Source organism: Rhinoderma darwinii, chromosome 10 (assembly GCF_050947455.1).
Source record: "Rhinoderma darwinii isolate aRhiDar2 chromosome 10, aRhiDar2.hap1, whole genome shotgun sequence".
In the NCBI taxonomy this organism is placed as follows: domain Eukaryota; kingdom Metazoa; phylum Chordata; class Amphibia; order Anura; family Rhinodermatidae; genus Rhinoderma; species Rhinoderma darwinii.
In genome coordinates, this window is record NC_134696.1 from 71,564,544 (window position 1) to 71,587,093 (window position 22,550).

The following is a 22,550-nucleotide window of genomic DNA, read 5'->3' on the forward strand; positions in this document are numbered from 1 at the left end:
CCCATGAAAAAGAAGTGCATGTCACTTCTGGAGCCGTTTTTGGAGCAGTTTTTCATTGACTCTATACTAAAACAGCTCCAAAAACAGCCGTAAAAAACGCTGTGAAAAACCCAAGTTTGCTTCAAAAACGGCTGAAAATCAGCAGCTGTTTTCCCTTGAAAACAGCTCTGTATTTCCAGACGTTTTTTAATCAGCATCTGAACATACCCTAAAAGTTTTTCTAAATCACTTGTATTAGCTATCTTGCTTCTAGCAGCAGCATTAGCTCCCGTATCTAGAACGGCCATTAGCACTATAGGATTCCATGTTATTATTTACATAGTTAGTACGGTTGAATGAAGACACATGTGCATCAAGTTCAACCAAGGGACAGGAAAAGGGAATGTAAAAATTTCTACACATAGCAGCTAATATTTTTTGGTTCTAGGAAATGATCTAAGCCTTTTTTAAAGCCATCTACTGTCCCTGCTGTGACGGCTCCTGCGGTGACTATTCCATAGATTCACAGTTCTCACAGTAAAGAAGGCTTGTCGCCTCCGCAGGTTGAACCTTTCTTTCTCCAGGCGGAGGGAGTGCCCCCTTATTTTTTGAGGGGGTTTTACATGGAACAGGATTTCACCATATTTTTTTGAATGTGTCATTAATATATTTATATAAGTTAATCATGTCCCCCCTTAGTCGTCTCTTTTCAAAGCTAAATAGGTTTAATTATTTTAATCTTTCCTCATAACTTAGATTCTCCATGCCCCTAATTAGCTTTGTTGCACTTCTTTGTATTTTTCCAACTCCAGGGCATCCTTTCTATGAACTGGAGCCCAGAACTGGACTGCATATTCTAGATGAGGCCTCACTAATGCTTTGTAAAGTGGTAATATTACATCCATGTCCCGTGAGTCCATGCCTCTTAATATACGACAATATCTTGCTGGCCTTTGAAGCAGCTGACTGACATTGCATGCTGTTATTTAGTTTATGATCTACAAGTACACCCAGATCCTTCTCAACAAGTGACTCTCCCAATATAGCTCCCCTAGGACATATGATGCATGCAGGTTGTTGGTACTCAGATGCATAACTTTACATTTATCTACATTAAAGGGAATGTGTTGCCAGAAAAACATGTTTTTTTAAAAAAAATTAAACATTTAGTGTGTGGGTGATTAAACATTGTTCAAATTTTTTTTATTTTTTTCGCGAGTCAGGAAATATTATAAATTTTTTCTAATTTATAATACTACCCATTTTTGGTCACTAGATGGAGCTAGTTCCCAAAATTGCAGCATTGCAACATTGGGTTAAAAGCCCTCGCTCTAGTGAGATCTCAGCATCCCCCCCTCCTTTATCCTGGCTAGTGCCGGGATAAACGAGGGGTTTGAAAGGTTTAACCTCCTACACTGTGTGTCGCCATTTTTTGAGGTAACCCACAGTGTAGTAGGTTTACATACAGTAGTAAACACACACAAACACTAACATACATTGAAATCTCTTACCTGCTCCTGCCGCCGCGGCTCCCTCCGGCCCGTCCGCTCCCTTTGCTGCCGCTGTTCCATGTGCACAAGTCCGGAAGCCGCGACCGGAAGTAGTAATATTACTGTCCGGCCGCGACTTCCGGTCCACAGGAAAATGGCGCCGGACGGCGCCAATTTCGAATAGGACTGTGTGGGAGCGGCGCATGCGCAGTTCCCACACAGACGCCGTACACGGCAGTCAATGGGACGGGAGCCGTTCGCAGTCCCTATGGGACTGTGGCTGCCGTATTCCATGTCTGTGTGTGTCGTTAATCGACACACACAGAAATGGAACAAAAAATGGCAGCCCCCATAGGGAAGAAAAAGTGTAAAAATAAGAAACAGTAAAACACAAACACACAAATGAAAATAAACGTTTTTATTAAAGCACTAACATCTTTAACATATAAAAAAATTATTTGTGATGACACTGTTCCTTTAAGCCTCATTTGCCAAGTGGATGCACAAGTCCGCCTGCAATTTACGAACATCTTCCATAGACTGAACAATACTATAAAGCTTGGTATCATCTGCAAAAATAGAAATAGTGCTATTAATCCCATCCTCTATATCATTAACCCCTTAAGGATGCGGCCTTGTTTTGGCCTTAAGGTTCAGAGCCCATTTTTTAAATCTGACATATTTCACTTTATGTGGTGATAACGTCGGAATGCTTAAACCTATCCGAGCTCTGGTTATTCGGGACACGTGTCACATTGATATATTGTGTCATCCCTTATCTCCCTCTTATAGCAGACTTTGCACCTCTTTTGACTTTTTCCCTTCTTGCCAGTTTGGGGAACTTCTCCTGGAAAGTGTTGCCCTGGTACGATGCGTGTGGCCTCGCTTCCAGAAGTACTGGGTGCCCCCCCTTCTTGGTCCCTAAAGATTAGGTTCTTGATAATCACCTCTTGAAATTCCAGGAAAGTTCCCGTCTGGCCTGCACATCGACGTAGCACGTACGCATTGTACAATGCCATCTGTATGATGTGCCCGGCCAGCTTCTTATACCACACCGCATGGCGCTGTAGGGCTTCAGGGCTTGATCTTACAAGTCCACCCCTCCCATGTACCTATTGTAGTCCAGGATGCAGTCTGGTTTGGGGGTGGCCAATCATGGTTTGGGGGGGTAAATCATAAACTCAATAACAGCATGCAGTGTCAATCAGCTGCTTCAAAGGCCAGCAGGATATTGTCGTGTATTAAAAAAGGCATGGACTCACGGGACAGGGATGTAATATTGCCACTTTACAAAGCATTAGTGAGGCCTCATCTAGAATATGCAGTTCAGTTCTGGGCTCCAGTTCATAGAAAGGATGCCCTGGAGTTGGAAAAAATACAAAGAAGAGCAACGAAGCTAATTAGGAGCATGGAGAATTTAAGTTATGAGGAAAGATTGAAAGAATTAAACCTATTTAGCCTTGAAAAAAGACGACTAAGGGGGGACATGATTAACTTATATAAATATATTGTGAAATCCTGTTCCTTGTAAAACCCCCTCAAAAAACAAGGGGGCACTCCCTCCATCTGGAGAAAAAAAGGTTCAAGCTGCAGAGGCGACAAGCCTTCTTTACCGTGAGAACTGTGAATCTATGGAATAGCCTACCGCAGGAGCTGGTCACAGCAGGGACAGGAGATGGCTTTTAAAAAGGGTTAGATAATTTCCTAGAACAAAAAAATATTCGCTCCTATGTGTAGAAATTTTTCCTTCCCTTTTCCCGTCCCTTGGTTGAACTTGATGGACATGTCTTTTTTCAGCCGTACTAACTATGTAACTATGTGCATCACACTGGTAGTATTCCTGAGAATACTACCTTGGAGGTCGTTCCCTTTAGCTAGTAGCCTAGTTCTTTAAAATTATTCTTAAGGCTCCTCCACCTACCATGTATTCTATTGTTGGTACCCACATGGACCACGACAGCTGGATCATCACCAGCCCCTCCCAGTAATTTATCCACCGATTCCACCTAATGCCGAACCCTGGCACCAGGAAGACAGCAAACCATTTCGTTGAGGCGGTCTTGGCGGCAAATTATTCTATCCGTCCTCCTGATTATAGAATCCCCTACAACTACTAATTGTCTTGCCTTACCTGCATTACCATCACGCCGACTACTAGCTGTGCTGCTCTCCCGGCTGTTAGGGAGATTAGTATCTGCTAGGGCTGCCATTTCATTGAATTGAACACCAACCCCTGACGAAGCATCAGCGAAACGCGCATCGGGTTCAGCAGCGGTCCACGCTGCTGAACTCCCGGTTATTCCCGTATTTTGCAGGTGTAGGTATACTGCTGTTTAAACGTGATTTTTTGGATTGTACCTATATTCATTTATGTCTTTATATCAATCTGTGCAAATGTTCTATACTTATTACCTGTTTTAAAAATCCACTATCCATGCACTTTAGCATTTTTGGGTGATCTTGTGACCGGATTAGTATCTGGGTATTCTGCTGCTTTAGTGTTCGGATTCCATCTTTTTATCCTGCGAGGTTATGCTATTTTATCTTGTCTAGTTTTGTCTGCTTGCATGTGTTCAATTGACATTAATAAAGGATTTTTTTGTATTTTTTCAATTACATGGTCGTGACATTCTCTTCTTTTTTGGTTTAATCTATCAGTCACTAGAACCTACTGGTATATCTGGGAGTATTGCTCGGTTTGCTAAAAGCTTCCAGGTGACCAACATACTCACATCTGCAACAGAATTATTCACCCTGGAACTCCGCTCCAGTCGTGCATACATATGGCAAACTGTGCACTGAAGAAAACCTCCAATCTTGCTATCCATTATCCCAGTTACAAGAAAACTGTGAACAATTGAAAAAGTAAAAGAAAAGAAGAGTACTTACACAGACTTTAACTCCTCTTTTTAACTCCAGTTTAGTAACTCCACTTGATCCACAAGCCACTTAATTTAGCAAGGCCAAAACAGAGCAAGGTCAACGGAGTCCTGCAGGCTAATTTATAACCTTCAATCCCATTTAGATAAGCATCTAGAATTTTTTCTTAGTTCTGTCATTCTATCTGTCATAAATACCTCTTGTGGTAAGGTATTTTACAGTTTGACTGCTTTAACTGTAAATAATAATTTATTATACTGATGTCTGAATCGCCTTTCCACATGTAGTAAATGTTCCCTGATCTTTTGGACAGTGCTTGGAATGTCTTAATCATGTAACTGCATATCGGTCTGAGGATAGGTTTTTACCATCTGTATATTAATAAGTATGTTGTTGAGGATGATGAGGAAGGTGAGGAAGGGGGACAAATTCAAACATGGAGTATATTAGAAACTTAAATAAAATTTTTATTATACAGAGATTACTTGTTTATTAAAGCTCCTAACCCCTGACATAGAGACAAGTATTGTGCGGCTGTAAATGACAAATTATACAGTTGTTAAAGCCCGTACATACTATATACTCTTTTATAATGAGTAGTCAGTCAAAAAGTTCCATTTAGGGGCAAACTCTGAGCCACGATTTTATTTAGTGTATCCATAGTTGATTAACATTTGACAAAGCCTACTATAATATAACATGGTTTGAATCTACATATAAAACAAGTGAATGGACAATTTCCACTGATATGTAATTTAACAAAACCTAAATAACTGCATAATGTGCTTATCTTTGTTTTAATTCAGTTAATAATTTCTTATATATTTTTCTTTTTACATAAAGATGCACTCCTTACGTCTTCTGAGCCAGAATCAACCATCACAGATCTTCCAAAGTATGAGTGACAACTTCCGCCCAGTGCAACCACTTTTCCATCTAGGATTGAGAGGAAATCTCGATTTCCGCATACCCGGACGAAAATGTAAAGGAGCAAACTACAAACTTCATGGTATGGGCAAATTCGATATATTTAAATAGAGTTTGTAAAGATAAGAAAAAAGAATGGTAATCCATAAACCTTATATAATGTATTAGGAAAATGTTAATTGTGCATTTCTCTAATATGTTATGTGAGGTGACTCCTCCATAGGTGGCGAATAAAACGTTAAAAAAAAAGCAATTTATTAGTAACTAAGAATTAGAGCAGCAGCCAAGGTTTGGTGAAAATGTTTGTGTTACTTAGACGTATTGGTATTTTGTATTTACATAAGGAGGCCATTGTTGTATGATTTACAGCAGGTAGTGCAACTTGTCTAGTATATTAAATTCCAGAAGATAATGGCTGTTGGGGTTTGTGATATTGCACCCCTGACAATTGACTAATTGAATAGGCTGTTGTGCTTTATAAAGCATCCAAACTTAGTGACTTTATATCTCGTCATTGGAAATGTTCCATACATTGAAATTTATGGTACAATCCAAACATAGTGATCCTTTGCTTTAATGTTGTTACTTAGTGAACTATTGCCCTGGTTGTATTGCATCTGGTTCCAAGATGTTTAGTGATCATATCTGGTAATCAAATGGGCAGTCCATGTGGCTGCTATAGAACCCCTAGAGAGAAGGCCCCAGCCTAGAATGGCTACATTCCCTACTTCAGTGGGCGGTAAGGGATCTCTTCTCTATAGGTCCTACAAAATGAATGCCAAAATCTGTGGGTATGTGGACCCACTAGGTCACACCACCGTAGCGGAATAGCAGCTGGCCAAACAAAAGTCTATGCAAAGTCCTTAGTACAATAGTACCTGTAAGAGTACAGATAGTAGCAGAGGCTTTGGCAAGGATGGAACTTGATGTGGCAGATGACGCCAGACGTGGTGGATAATACCAAACGTGATATATACAGCAGGCATGACAGATGACACCTGATGTGGTGTATTACAGCAGGCGTGGCAGATGACACCAGACAGGGTGTATTACAGCAGGCATGGCAGATGACACCAGATGTGGTGTATTACACAGACATGGCAGATGACACAACACGACTCCAACACTGGATAAAAAACAGGAGCAAACACAGCACGGGATACAGGATACAGGAAGCAGGATACGAAACACTGGGAACAGGATAACATTAAGGGACCATTTGCTAAGGCTAACATGGGAATACACAACAATGCTCAGGTAAGGAGTGAAAGGGCAGAGCCCCTTTTATAGTCCAGGGTGATCTGGGAATAATTGCTAATAGTTTGCATGTGCCTTTAAGGCTGGGAACGAGCGTGCGCGCACCCTAGAGGACGCTTCAGAGCAGAGTCGCCGCGTATGCTGGCGTCTTCTGAAAGGGAGATGCTGGCAAGAAGACAGAGGTCTGCGGTCGCTGTTGTCGAGGGGTAAGTGAAGGCGGAGGTCCGCGGCCATTACAGTACATCCCCTTACGCCCCTTTTCTTGGGTCCAGAGCGTGAGAGGAATTTTTTAATGAGAGTAGGGGTATTAAGGTTCTCTTCTGGCTCCAAAGACCTCTCCTCAGAACCAAACCCTCTTCAGTCCACTAAATAGAATGTCCTATCTCCTACTCTTGTATAATCCAGTATCTCCTTCACCTCGAACACATCTGAAGGACCACTGGGAGCAACTGCAGAACTAGTACAGTCTTCGGATTTGTAGTCTTTTTTAACTCCATGTATTGTCCTAATAAAATTTATTTTTCTATGCCATTGGCAAACTTTATTACAATAGTGCATGACTCCGTTTGTTCTCAGTGTTTTTCATTTATTGGAATTAGTCTGTGGAGATGAAAATCTACTTTTTTCTGAAAAAATATAGATTTTTCTAATTTTTACAAGGAATAAAGGAGAAAAATCACCCCAACATTTGTGAAGCAATTTCTCCCGATTATGGCAATACCCCATATGTGGTAATAAACTGCTGTTTAGACCCACGCAAGAGCTCAGAAGGGAAGGAGCACAATTTGGATTTTGGAGCACAGATTTTGCTGGAATGGTTTATGCTGCCATGTCGTGTTTGCAACGCACTGAAGGGACCAAAACAGGGAAAACCCCCCAAAAGTGACCCCATTTTGGAAACTACCCCCCCCAAGGAATTTTTCTAGGGGTATAGTTAGCATTTTGACCCAACAGTTTTATTGCTACATTTATTGGAATTAGTCTGTGAAGATAAAAATCTAATTTTTTTCTGAAAAAACATAGAATTTTCTAATTTTTGCAGGAAATAAAGGAGAAAAAGCACTCCAACATTTGTAAAGCAATTTCTTCCAATTATGGCAATACCCCATATGTGGTAATAAACTGCTGTTTAGACCCACGCCAGAGCTCAGAAGGGAAGGAGCACCATTTGGATTTTGGAGCGCAGATTTTGCTGGAATGGTTTTCGGTGCCATGTCGCGTTTGCAACGCACTGGAGGGACCAAAACAGTGGAAACCCCCCAAAAGTGGCCCCATTTTGGAAACTACACCCCCTATGGTATTCATCTAGGGGTATTTTGAGCATGTTGATTGCAAAGTTTTAGGTGTTATTGTAACGTCTATGGCCACGGTCCGTTTTTCTGCCTTAATACCCGACGGCCGTGGCCAAGGATATCTTACCTGCTTGCAGCGTCGTCGTCCTCCTGTGAGGTGCCGGCACTCACTTCCGGACTCCGAGTGTCTCCAGCCGGTGCGCGCGCCCGCGCGTGCACGGTCTTAAAGGGCCAGTGCGTGCATTTTTTAAGGAAGTCTGCAATATAGCCCAGGATGCCCTGGGCTATAAAAAGGGCTCTTCCCTCTTGCTCTTTGCCAGAGCGTTGTTTGTTACCCAAAGTTTGTCGTGCTTATGGTCTCCCAGTGACTTCCAGTTTCACAGTGTACCTTGTTCCTGTATCCCGTATCCTGTTTCCGTGCTACCCAGTCCTAGTGCCGTGCTGTGCTGTTGCCGTGCTGTGCTATAGTCTACGCTTGATTTGCTATGCCTCACCTGATGTCTTCCCGTCGCCCGGTCTTGGACGTGCCTGCCTCACTACTGTCTACGATTGCCTCAGGTACCCTCGCTGAACTATTTGAACTCTGTACTTACCTGTTTGGCCAGCTGCCATCCCGCTACGCGGTACGGCCCAGTGGGTCCACACCCCGGATTGTGACAGTACGCTCTGGCCATGGACTCCGCTGGTCAATTCAAGGGCTTGGCACCCTCCCAAGCCATGCAGGTGGACCTGCTGGATCTCCGAGCTAGGCAGGATCAGCTCCTTGTGGCAGTGGACTGTATGGCGCAGCAGCTAGGGACGCTAGTTGCTTCTCTTCCCGCCTCTATGCAAGTCCTTCAAGCCGATCCCCCTGTTACTCCTCCTGGCAGTTCCTGTCCGGATCCTCGGGTCTCGCTGCCATTGCCCTCTCGGTTCGATGGAGACGCCAGTGCTTGTTGGGGGTTTCTAGACCAATGCCACATTCATTTTACCCTGCACTCTCGAGCATTTCCGTCGGATGGAGCCAAGAACGCATTCATCATATCCCTCCTGACTGGCAAGGCCCTGGGCTAATCCGATCTGGGAACGTCAGGGACCCGAGACCCAAGATTTCCAGGAGTTCATGTGAATATTCCGAACTGTTTTTGAGAAGCCTAGGCGAGTCTCATCGGCGGCAACTGCCATCTTCAACCTTCGCCAAGAGGACACCTCCGTGGGCGAGTATACGACTCAGTTCCGGACTCTGGCAGGAGAGCTATCCTGGAACAATGAGGCCTTCGTGGCATCCTATTGCCATGGCCTGGCTGCTCGAGACCTGCCTTCTGCCTTGGACCACTTGATTCTGCTTGCCACTCGGGTAGACATAAGGCTGAGGAAGAGATCTCACGAGGTTCGTCAGGGGCGTCGGTGCCCTAGACTGACGCCCAACTTTCAGCAACCCCTCTTGCCTGCTTCGATTGCTTTGCCCAAGGTCCCGATGCAAGTAGACCGACCTAAATTTTCGGTCCAGGAGAAACAGCGCAGGCACACCTCTGGACTTTGTTTATATTGCAGCCTCGCTGGCCATGTTGTGCATCTGTGTCCTCACAAGCCAAAAAACCCCAGCACCTAGGTTTGGTTGGAGAGACAACCCTGGGCGTCAACACATTGAATCAAGAACTCTCTTCCAAACTATTCATTCCCGTAACCATCATTGCTGGCGAGAGGTCCCATCAGGTCTCTGCCTATCTGGACTCCGGCTCTGCAGCCAACTTTATCTGCCAGGACCTTGTGGACCTCCTTCAGTTGCCTACTATCCCACTTGAAAGGCCGTTGATCGTTGCCTCGGTGGATGGACTGCCATTGCCTGACCCAGTTGTGTCCGTAACCAAGCCGTTGAGACTCCAAGTGGGAGCGCTTCATGCTGAACTCATCTCACTGTTCATCCTGTCCAAGGCCATCAACCCCGTGCTGCTGGGTTTGCCTTGGCTCCGTCTGCACGCCCCCGTCCTGGATTGGAACTCTGGAGAGGTCCTCCAGTGGGGTCCGAAGTGTCTTGACCGCTGTCTGGGCCATATCCAGTCGCCACAGCCTGCTCCTCTTCAGTCTTTGACAGGGTTGCCTTCTTGTTTCTCCATGTTCTGCGATGTCTTCAACAAAAAGGAAGCTGAGACCATGCCGCCACACCGGGCATATGACTGTCCTATCGACCTGGTTCCTGAATCGTCCCCTCCTCGTGGTAGAGTGTACCCTCTCTCCTTGCTAGAGACCCAGTCCATGTTGGCCTACATTAAGGAGAACCTGGAGAGGGGTTTCATTTGTTAATCCTCGTCCCCAGCCGGAGCGGGGTTCTTCTTTGTTAAAAAGAAAGATGGATCGCTACGACCTTGCATTGACTACCGGGGCCTAAACCAGATCACAGTGTAGAACAGGTAACCTCTGCCTTTGATTTCTGAACTGTTTGATCGCATATAGGGGCGAAATTTTTTTCTAAACTGGACCTGCGAGGCGCCTACAATCTGATTCAGATTCGTCGAGGTGACGAATGGAAGACTGCCTTTAATACTCGTGATGGGCACTACGAATACTTAGTTATGCCCTTTGGCCTGTGTAACGCCCTCGCAGTATTTCAAGAATTTGTCAATTACATTTTTCGTGATCTCCTTTATATTTGTGTTGTGGTGTATCTCGATGACATTTAGATTTTTTCCCAAGATCCAGTAACTCATCAAAGTGATGTCCGCCAGGTGTTGCTCTTTCTAAGAGAGAATAACCTTTTTGCCAAGTCGGAGAAGTGTGTATTTGAGAAGAAGTCTCTATCCTTCCTGGGCTATATTATCTCCGACCGGGGCCTCAAGATGGACCGCCAGAAGGTAAAGGCAGCCCTGGAGTGGCCACGCCCCCAAGGCTTAAGGGCCATACAACGCTTCCTAGGATTCGCCAACTTCTACCGACTGTTCATCCCCAACTTCTCATCTCTGACTGCTCCTATCTTCACCCTCACTAAGAAGGGTATGAATGCCAAGATGTGGACTCCGGAGGCTGAAGCCGCATTTGAATCCTTAAAAAAAGCCTTCACGTCTGCCTCCATTCTGCACCATCCTGATGTATCCCTACAATTTTCGTTAGAGGTGGACGCTTCCTCGGTTGGTGCTGGTGCACTGCTGTTCCAGAGAAGATCAAAAGGCAAGGCTGTGGTATGTGGTTACTACTCTAAGTTGTTTTCTTCCGCAGAGCGCAACTACTTGATTGGGGACCGGGAGTTACTGGCCATCAAGCTGGCTTTGCAGGAATGGATACAGCTACTGGAGGGCGCGGTGTATCCTATCCTGATCTTCACGGATCACAAGAATTTGACCTACCTACAAACGGCCCAGCGGTTGAATCCTCGTCAAGCCAGGTGTTCGTTGTTCTTTGATCGGTTCCGGTTTGAACTCCACTACCGACCTGCCGACAAGAATGTGAGGGCCGACGCCTTGTCTAGATCTTTTGAAACCGAGGACGCCATGAAATCTCCACAGAATATTATTGACGCATCCTGCATCCTATCTGTGAATCTCCTGCAAGTTAGAGACATTCCTCCGAGTAGGACTTCTTCGCTGGGGTCACAGTTCTAATCATCGTCTACGGTCAGCATCCTCGTATACCTCTTCCTGTTTCTACAATGTCCCATGTTCCTGCAGCTGACTCGCCCTTCAGGGACTTTCTACAGATTTGGCAACAGACCCGTTCTTCTATCCTGTTGGCGGTGGACCGCATGAAGAGAAAGGCAGATACAAGAAGACGGACGCCTCCGCAGTTCCTTCCAGGGACTAAGGTCTGGTTGTCTTCTAGGAATATCCGGCTGAAGGTGCCGTTGTGCAAATTTGCTCCTAGGTTCCTCGGACCCTTCGAAATCCTGCTACAGATCAACCCGGTATCCTACAAGCTGCGGCTCCCCCCTACCCTCAGGAGCCCTAAATCCTTCAACGTCTCCCTGCTGAAACCCGTGGTCCTGAACCGCTACTCCAGGACTCCTAGTTCTACATTGGTTCCTGATGACTCATCGGGGACTTTCGAAGTAAAGGGGATTCTGGCTGCCAAGAAAGTGGGAGCAAGGACATTTTATTTGGTGGATTGGAAGGGGTCCGGCCCAGAAGAGAGGTCTTGGGAGCCAGAGGAGAACATCGATGCTCCTGTCCTCGTGAGGAAGTTTCTCTCCCGCTCTGGTCCCAAGAAGAGGGGGCGTAAGAGGGGGGATACTGTAACATCTATGGCCACGGTCCGTCGTTCTGCCTTAATCCCGACGGCTGTGACCATTGACATCTTACCTGCTTGCAGCGTCGTCCTCCAGTGAGGCGCCGGCACTCACTTCCGGACTTCGAGTGTCTCCGGCGGGCGCGCGCGCACGCGCGTTCACGGTCTTAAAGGGCCAGTGCGCACATTTGTGCAGGAAGTCTGCAATATAGCCCAGGATGCCCTGGGCTATAAAAAGGGCTCTGCCCTCTTGCTCTTTGCCAGAGCGTTGTTTGTTACCCAAAGTTTGTCGTGCTTATGGTCTCCCAGTGTCTTCCAGTTTCCCAGTGTACCTTGTTCCTGTATCCCGTATCCTGTTTCCGTGCTACCCAATTCCTAGTGCCGTGCTGTGCTATAGTCTATGCTTGATTTGCTACGCCTCAGTGACGTCTTCCCGCCGCCTGGTCCTGGACTTGCCTGCCTCGCTACTGTCTACGATTGCATCAGGTACCCTCGCTGAACTATTTGAACTCTGTACTTACCTGTTTGACCAGCTGCCATCCCGCTACGCGGTATGGCCCAGTGGGTCCACACCCCGCATTGTGACAGTTATTTAGGTTATTTGTCTTTTTTGTCCCTAAACATTGCATTTGCCTGTACAAATAACAGTGTCGTGCTAAAAAAGAATAAGTGTAAAGGATTTGCCTGACACAGCTTCTGTGTCAATGCCCGTGGTTAATTAGCCTGCATCTGTTCCTAGGTCTGCTAGAGTGACTCGATCTGCTACCACTCAGGCTGATAGGCTGAGGAGTGGGAGAGCCTATCACAGCCTGGCCAGACGGTTCTAGCTCCCGCCCTTGGTCTACTTATACCTTCATTTGCTGCTTGTCCTTTGCCTGTGATTCTCCTGTTTCCTGGCTCTGCTGTTTCTATTGACCTCTGCTTAATATTGACCCTGGCTTGACTCACTATTCTCCTGCTCTGCATTTGTTACCACGCACACTCCTGGTTTGACTTGGCTCGTCCACTACTGTTGCTCACGGTGTTGCCATGGGCAACTGCCCCACATCCCTTGCTTTTGTGTACTCTGTCTTGTTTTGTCTGTCGTGCACATATTCAGCGTAGGGACCGTCGTCCAGTTGTACGCCGTCGACTAGGGCGGGCTGTGCAAGTAGGCAGGGACTGAGTCGCGGGTAGATTAGGGCTCACCTGTCTGTCTCCCTATCCTGTCATTACATAATCACAGGCCCATTTACCTTTTCTACCCTGGAGCCTGACACACTATGGACTCCCTTGAGGCCCTGGCTCAGCATATGCAGGGTCTCTCCCTACAGGTCCAAGACCTGGCTCAAAGGTGCAACCAGCGTGATGCTCTCCAGGTAGTACCCTCCACACCACCTCTTGAACCCCACCTCAAGTTGCCTGACCGGTTCTCAGGGGACCGGAAGCCTTTTTTTTCCTTTCGGGAAAGTTGTAGGCTCTATTTCCGTTTAAGGCCCCACTCCTCAGGTTCTGAGAGCCAGCGAGTGGGTATAATTATGTCCCGGCTCCAGGATGGCCCCCAGGAATGGGCCTTCTCTTTGGCCCCTGACACCCCTGAACTCTCTTCTGTTGACCTTTTCTTGTCGGCTCTCGGACTCATCTATGACGAGACTGACAAGACTGCCTTTGCCGAGAGTCAGCTGGTGACCTTACGTCAGGGTAAGAGACCCGTTGAGGAGTACTGTTCTGACTTTAGGAAGTGGTGTGTAGCTTCTCGGTGGAATGACCCAGCCTTGAGGTGCCAGTTTAGATTGGGTCTGTCGAATGCTTTGAAAGTCCTGTTAGTTAGTTATCCCTCTACTGACTCTCTAGATCAGGTTATGGCTTTAGCGGTACGTCTGGACCGACGTCTCAGGGAACGACGACTTGAACGTTTTTGTGCCTTCATCTCTGGCTCCCCTATGATTGCTCCCGAGGCTCCGTCACTCCGTTCTTCCACGGAAAACTCAGATAAACCGATGCAACTAGGTGCCTCCGTGTCTCCCCAACAACGTAGAGAGTTCCGCAGGAAGAATGGTCTCTGCTTCTACTGTGGGGATGGCAAGCATCAAGTGAACGACTGTCCTAGGCGTAAGAATAAGCAGCCGGAAAACTTCCCCGCCTAAGTGACCATCGGGGAGGTCACTTGGGTGCACAGGTATTTCCCGTATACATGAAACCTAATAAGATCTTGCTTCCCTTTCAGGTCTCTTTTTGTGGTAGGTCTGCCACCGGCAGTGCCTTCGTGGATTTAGGATCTTCTGCTAATATTATGTCTGTGTAATTTGCTATGTCTCTAGCTATGCTATTGATTGATTTGCCTAAACCTGTCCCGGTAGTGGGTATCGAATCCACTCCACTTGCTAATGGTCATTTTACGCAGCATACCCCTGTTTTTGAACTCATTGTTGGCTCCATTCATTTGGAGCAGTGTTCTGTGTTGGTGATGCAGGGATTATTGTCCAATTTGGTTTTAGGCCTTCCTTGGTTGCAGATGCATAATCCCACGTTTAACTGGAATACTGGGGATCTCACTAAATGGGGTAATGAATGCATCACGTCCTGTTTTTCTATTAATTTAGTTTCTCTTGCTGAGGAGGTGGACACTCTACCTGAGTTTATTCAGGATTTCGCTGATGTTTATTCTAAAAAGGCTTCCGAAGAGTTACCTCCTCATAGAGAGTATGATTGCGCTATCGATTTGGTACCAGGAGCTAAGCTCCCTAAGGGTAGGATGTTTAATCTCTCTTGTCCCGAACGTGAAGCCATGAGAGAATATATCCAGGAAAGCCTGGCCAAGGTTTACATTCGCCCCTCTACTTCTCCGGTAGGTGCTGGCTTATTCTTCGTAGGGAAGAAGGGTGGTGGTCTTAGGCCGCGCATCTATTACCGAAACTTGAATAAGGTCACTGTAAGGAACCAATATCCCCTTCCTCTGATTCCTGATCTCTTAAATCAGGTTCAGGGGGCCCAATGGTTCTCTAAGTTTGATTTTCGGGGGGATTATCGTCCAATTTGGTTATAGGCCTTCCTTGGTTGCAGATGCATAATCCCACGTTTAACTGGAATACTGGGGATCTCACTAAATGGGGTAATGAATGCATCACGTCCTGTTTTTCTATTAATTTGGTTTCTCTCGCTGAGGAGGTGGACACTCTACTTGAGTTTATTCAGGATTTCGCTGATGATTATTCTAAAAAGGCTTCCGAAGAGTTACCTCCTCATAGAGAGTATGATTGCGCTATCGATTTGGTACCAGAAGCTAAGCTCCCTAAGGGTAGGATGTTTAATCTCTCTTGTCCCGAACGTGAAGCCATGGGAGAATATATCCAGGAAAGCCTGGCCAAGGTTTACATTCGCCCCTCTACTTCTCCGGTAGGTGCTGGCTTATTCTTCGTAGGGAAGAAGTGTGGTGGTCCTAGGCCGTGCATCTATTACCAAAACTTGAATAAGGTCACTGTAAGGAACCAATATCCCCTTCCTCTGATTCCTGATCTCTTAAATAAGGTTATGGGGGCCCAATGGTTCTCTAAGTTTGATCTTCGGGGGGCTTATAACCTTATCCGAATCAGAGAAGGGGATGAGTGGAAGACTGCGTTTAACACGCCTGAAGGCCATTTTGAATACCTCGTCGTGCCCTTTGGGTTGTGTAATGCTCCCGCGGTCTTCCAGAATTTCATAAATGAGATTTTAAGAGACTACCTGGGGGTATTTCTTGTAATGTACCTTGATGATATACTTGTGTTTTCCAAGGACTGGTCCTCCCACATTGAGCATGTCAGGAAGGTGCTCCAGGCCCTTCGGGAAAACAAACTTTTTGCTAAAATGAAAAATGTGTGTTTGGGGTGCAGGAGATACCTTTTTTGGGTCAAATCCTCACTCCTAACGAATTCCGCATGGACCCTGCCAAGGTTCAGGCTGTGGCTGAATGGGTCCAACCTGCCTCCCTGAAGGCCTTACAGTGCTTCCTACGGTTTGCTAATTATTATAAGAGATTTATTGCTAATTTCTCGGTCATCGCTAAGCCTCTTACGGACCTCACGAAGGTGCTGATCTCCTCCACTGGCCTCCGGGGGCGGTCCAGGCTTTTGAGGTTGACGCCTCCGAGGTGGGAGTAGGTGCTGTCTTGTCCCAGGGTACTAGGTCTCTCACCCATCTCCGTCCCTGTGCCTACTTCTCCAGGAAGTTCTCCCCCACTGAGAGTAACTATGACGTTGGCAACTGCAAACTCAGCCATTAAATCGGCATTTGAAGAGTGGAACCACTTTATGGAGGGGGCTAGGCACCAGGTAACGGTCCTTTCCGACCACAAGAATCTGGTTTTCCTAGAATCTGCCGGAGGCTAAACCCGAGACAAGCTCGATGGGCGTTGTTTTTTACTAGATTCAATTTTTTGGTCACCTATAGGGCTGGGTCTAAAAATATTAAAGCTGATGCGCTGTCGCGTAGCTTCATAGCCAGCCCTCCTCCGGAGGAGGATCCTGCTTGTGTTTTGCCCCCAGGTATAATCATATCCTCTGTTGATTCTGACTTAGTCTCCGAAATTGCGTCTGATCAGGCGTCCGCTCCCGAGCACCTTCCTGAGAACATGCTGTTTGTTCCCCTGCAATTCCAGCCAAGGGAACTCAGGGAGAATCATGACTCTGCACTGTCTGGCCATCCTGGCATCCTGGGTACCAAGCACCTCATTTCTAGAACCTATTGGTGGCCTTGGTTGCCTAAAGATGTTAAGGCCTACGTCGCAGCTTGAGAAATTTGTGCTAGGTCCAAGACTCCCAGGTCCCGACCAGCGGGCTTACTATGTTCTTTGCCCATTCCGCAGAGACCTTGGACCCATATCTCCATGGATTTTATCACCGATCTGCCTCCATCTCAAGGCAAGTCGGTGGTGTGGGTTGTAGTAGACCGCTTTAGTAAGATGTGCCACTTTGTGCCCCTCAAGAAACTACCCAATGCCAAGACGTTAGCTACCTTGTTCGTCAAACACATCCTGCGTCTCCATGGGGTTCCTGTCAATATTGTTTCTGACAGAGGGGTACAATTTGTTTCATTGTTTTGGAGAGCTTTTTATAGGAAGTTGGAGATTGAAATGTCCTTCTCCTCGGCCTTCCATCCTGAAACTAATGGCCAAACGGAGAAGATTAATCAGTCTCTAGAACAATATTTAAGGTGTTTTATCTCTGACTGCTAGGATCATTGGGTCTCCTTCATTCCCCTTGCCGAATTTTCCCTCAATAACCGGGTCAGTAACTCGTCAGGGGTCTCCCCCTTCTTCTGTAAGTTTGGATTTAATCCTTGGTTCTCCTCCATTTCCCCTGGTGGTTCTAACAATCCTGAGGTAGATGTCGTTCATCGGGAACTGTGCACAGTCTGAGCCCAGGTTCAGAAGAACCTTGAGGCGTCCCAGAGCATACAAAGGACTCAGGCAGATAGAAAACGTTCTGCTAACCCCTTGTTTGTGGTCGGGGATCTGGTGTGGCTGTCTTCAAAAATTTGCGCCTTATAGTTCCGTCCCAAAAATTTGCTCCTCGGTATATAGGGCCGTACAAGGTCATTGATGTCCTTAACCCTGTCTCCTGCCGGCTGTAGTTGCCCCCGTCTTTTCAAATACACAACGTGTTCCATGCCTCCCTCCTGAAACCCTGCTCCCCATCCTTGGCTACCTCGAGGAAACCTCCTGTCCCTGTTCTTACCCCTTAAGGGGTGGAATTCGAGATGGCCAAGATTGTGGACAGCAGGATGGTCCAAGGCTCCGTCCAGTATCTAGTCCATTGGAGAGGATACGGGCCTGAGGAGAGGACTTGGGTACCCGCCCAGGATGTTTACTCCGGGTTATTGCTCAGGAAATTCCACCTTCGGTTCCCCAACAAGCCAGGTCCACCTAGGAAGGGTCCAGTGGCCCCTCATAAAAGGGGGGTACTGTAAAGGATTTGCCTGACACAGCTTCTGTGTCGACGCCCGTGGTTAATCAGCCGGCATTTGTTCGTAGGTCTGCTAGAGTGTTTCGTTCTGCTACCACTCAGTCTGGTAGGCTGAGGAGTGGGAGAGCCTATCGCAGCCTGGCCAGACGGTTGTAGCTCCCGCCCTTGGTCTACTTATACCTTCATTTTCTGCTTGTCCTTTGCCTGTGATTCTCCTGTTTCCTGGCTCTGCTGTTTCTATTGACCTCTGCTTAATATTGACCCTGACTTGACTGACTATTCTCCTGCTCTGCATTTGTTACCACGTACACTCCTGGTTTGACTCGGCTCGTCCACTACTCTGTTGCTCACGGTGTTGCCGTGGGCAACTGCCCCACTTCCCTTGCTTTTGTGTACCCTGTCTTGTTGTGTCTGTCGTGCACATATTCAGCGTAGGGACCGTCGCCCAGTTGTACGCCGTCGCCTAGGACGGGCTGTGCAAGTAGGCAGGGACTGAGTGGCGGGTAGATTAGGGCTCACCTGTCTGTCTCCCTATCCTGTCATTACAATAAGACCAACAAATGTGTCAGTCCATAGAGTTAAGAACAGCATCTCTCTTTGATATATTGTAATTTAGATTGGGAAAAATTTAAAAAATATATGAAACTGCTTTAAAGTGAAAGGCATTAAAACATTTTTAAAGAAGGGACTGGTTGTACAACCTCTCATTAGCACAATCAATCCCTATATGAGGGACAATCGTGCCAAGTGACACTGGCACTCCATAACAGATCGCTGCCCAGAAAGGTAGGATCTGAAATGTGTGCAAAACCACCAATCATCTGCAGAATATATAAAGGAGCAGTGTCTAAGTTGCGCAAAACCATAAAACAAACCCATACTGCAAAAGCTCGTATACCCTCCAAATAAAAAGAACTATGCCCGTATCACGAAAATGTAATAAAGTACTAAGAATGAAAATAACTGCTTTTTATGGCAGGATATAATCATAAAGTATTCACTGTGTTCTGTGATATTGAAATTGTGCTCCCACAAAATATCAAAAGGTTAGAATTCACTGAAGTAATTAATGAGTAAAATTTTTAATTTGTATTAGATAACTATCTTAAAACAGGGGTACAGTCACCACTGTGAAAAAAGCCCCACCGTGTTTATTTAAAATCGTATTAAAATGTAACAATCTCCAGTTTATTTGTGAACCCTCCTCTTATTGTACTTGAAAGATATAGATTGGATCAGCGTTTAACATTGGTGTGTCAGTGTATGGGAACCTGCAAAAATACTGGAGCCTGCTGTTACCGCTCCTAAATCCCGAGTGCTGGGGTAACCCAGCGATACCACTGTCACCTACGCTATAATCCCTTTTCCACTGACCCTACTCGTTTCTGTATACTAATTCATCAGGGGTCTAAATTTGTCAAAGTCTAGCCAAAGCGCCAGTGATGTAGAACTGTAACAGATATTCTGTTACACACACGGAAGCGTGCTCGCATGGATATCAGCGGCACGCTTCACTACGGACTCAGAGTTATATATAATTAATACTCCTCCCCTTGGGCAGAGGCAAAGCCTCGAAAACGGCCAATCACTGTCGTCCACATCAGCCGCAACGTGCGGTCATGTGACTCCCGGCACGTCAGCTGACATACCGGGAAGCCCAGCACCAAACATTGCGTCCGACGTGCAAGCGCAGAGAGAGGCCGAGGAGTGCATCTCATTAATGCCCAGAGCCCTCCCATCTAGGGGACAGAGCTAGCGATACTTGCATGGGAATAAAGATTACTGTCCAACTCAAGACAGCAACCTGGCAGCCTTACGGCTAATAGACACTCTGTTAACACATTAGTGTAGATGAACAGGCATAGTATTTTAGTATATGAGCGGTATTTCAAATAAAATAATACATGAATAAACGAACAGATATATCATCTAAGACTAGGCTAAGATGATTTTGAACATGATGGAAGCAAAGATTATTTTTCTGCTTCTGATGGTACTCTCAGATGAAGCAGGTATAGTTCGTCTGCTCATTTAGACCCACCTTCCTAAGAATAAGATTGTCCCAATCTCCTCCACGTTTTGGAGGTCGCACCAGTTTAATCGCCTGAAATCTCAAGCATTCTGCTCTACCATGGTGTTTAGCATGTACATGCTTGGATACAGGGGTGTCTCTCATATTTGTCACATCTCCTACATGTTCCCTAATTCGACGCCAAAATTGTCGAATCGTTTTACCCACATAATTTAGTGGGCATGGACATGTGATGAGGTGTACCACTCCTGCTGTTTTGCAATTCACAAAATCTCGTATATCATACTCGATTCCGGTGGTAACACATTTGAATTTTCTCCCATTCTGGATAAAATTACAAGCTCTGCAACTACCACATTTATATGTGCCTGGAACCTTCCTATCCAACCATGTTCCTTCGTGTGGTATAGGATCAAAGCAGCTTTGCATTACCCTGTCCCTGATGTTTTTACCCCTACGAAACGTAACTGATGGCTGGTGAGTGATCTGATCCACCAGGCCCATATCTGCACTGAGGATACGCCAGTACCTTTTCAGTATTGTCATAATTTCTGATTGTTTGGAGTCAAAAGTGCCTATAAGTCTAGTGATATTTTCCTCTTTCCTTTTCTTTGGAACTAACAGACCTGTCCTATCAGAGTCTCTCGCCACCTCATAGGCCTTTTGAATTACTCCTTTAGGAAAACCCCTTTCCTTAAGTCTAGAGGCAAGATCCTGTGACTGCAGCTCAAAATCGTCAAGGGAGCTACAATTACGACAAATTCTCATGTACTGGCCTCTAGGGATACCTCGTTTAAGGGGATAAGGGTGACAACTGTCCCACTGCAAGAAACTATTGGTTGCTGTCTCTTTCCGATGTACTTTGGTACAGATTGTACTTTCCTTTGTTTTAGTGATCTCAAGATCTAGAAATGATAGCGCTTGATCATTGATGTCACTTGTGAATCTAAGCCCTAAATCATTCCTATTAAGAGCTGACACAAAGGCACGGAATTCTTAGGCAGTGGAATTCCAGAATAACAGCACGTCATCAATATATCTTATGCAGAGACCTATTGATGAGGTCCAATCAGAAAATGTTTCACTAAAAACCACTGTCTCTGGGGGGGCGTGACCAGCTGCTGATGTGAGAGGACGCGTGTGGCGATAGCTCCGGGCCAGCATCCTGTCTAACATCCTCCTGACGGTGCTGTAATCCCTGAAATCAGCCAAAATTCCTCACCTGCTGCGTCGGAAGGGAAGGACGTCTTCCAGGAAAAAGATGAGCCCGCCTAAAGCGATGGACGCGGCTGAAAAGCTGAAATCATATGCCCACGTGGTGATCCAAGATGGCGCCGGCGGGAGCTCTGCGGCGCAGGCGGCGGCTGCGACTGTGGCTGGGACATCAACCTCTGCTCCCTCGGAACAGGATGCAGGGATCACACTGCAGGAGGCCTCGGATAAGCTGCTGAAAGCCATCCTGGAGACGCGTACGTCGCTAACGGCTAAGATCGATGAGGTAAGAGTGGACGTGAGCCTACTGAGGCAGGACCTGCAAAATGTGCGGGAGAGAGTCACGGAGGCGGAGGGCAGGATTTCAACCTTGGAAGACCTTACTGCTAACATGCCGGCGGCTATTCAAGATCTGCACCGTAAAGTTGATCTGTGGCTCCAGAAAGCCGACGATTTAGAAAACAGATCGCGCCGCAATAATCTCCGCATTGTGGGATTGCCGGAGAGGGCAGAGGGGCAGAGGCCTGGGGAATTCGTGGAAAAATGGCTGAGGGAGATCTTTCCAGCTGCCTCCTTCTCGTTGGCTTATGCGGTGGAAAGGGCGCACAGGGTTCCAGCACGACTACCAGTTCCGGGTGCTCCCCCAAGACCCCTGCTTGCTCGGATGTTGAATTGTAAAGATCGGGACACGGTTCTGCTGGAAGCTCGGAAGGCCGGCGGGATTCGATTTGAAAATGCCTCTGTGTCCATTTATCCGGATTTTTCTCCTGATTTGCAGCGACAGAGGGCGTCATATGTCCCTATTAAGCGCCGACTTCGGGACCTGCAGATTCCGTATTCGATGGCCTATCCGGCTAGATTGCGGGTTGTGGATGGAGATCGAGCCATATTTTTTACGGATCCAACTGAGGCGGAGGAATGGCTTACGAGAAAGCACAGGCGCTCTCCTCGACGCTGATCGCTGTGGCTGTGCAGGCTGGGAGATTATTGCCGATATATGGAACTCATGGATACCCCATATTGTTTGTATTACAGAAGTTCCAGTTGAAAGTATCCTTATACGATAATGATGCGATGTTGTAACATGTTATCTGCAAGCTGCTATGTGGGGCATAATGTCCGTGATATGATCTGGGAAGTTTAGTCCTCATAATTTCTCCCTTATATGTTCTGAATAAGAGATATGGGGGACATTTAATACGAGTCAGGTTTTAATATGTTTTATAATATCTGGTGGAGGGGATGCTGTTCGGGAGAGACGCTATACCTATATAGATAGTGTGTTTGTGGCAGAAATACGCTAGCCGTAGAAACTACCCCCTAGATTATTGGCTACAAAGGTTTGCTCCTGTTGAGCAATGTCTGT

The 22,550-nt window shown here is 46.4% G+C and overlaps 1 protein-coding gene across 5 annotated transcripts in view; it reads left to right on the forward strand.

Annotated features, from left to right (window-relative positions):
- LOC142661486 (carbonic anhydrase-related protein 10-like) overlaps positions 1–22,550 on the forward strand; it is a 676,742-nt gene that overhangs the window by 587,609 nt on the left and 66,583 nt on the right. For all 5 annotated transcript variants that reach the window (XM_075838886.1, XM_075838887.1, XM_075838889.1 and 2 more), the window contains one exon: positions 5,193–5,358. In XM_075838886.1, the coding sequence (XP_075695001.1) occupies positions 5,193–5,358 (166 nt within the window). The remainder of the gene's footprint in view (positions 1–5,192; positions 5,359–22,550) is intronic.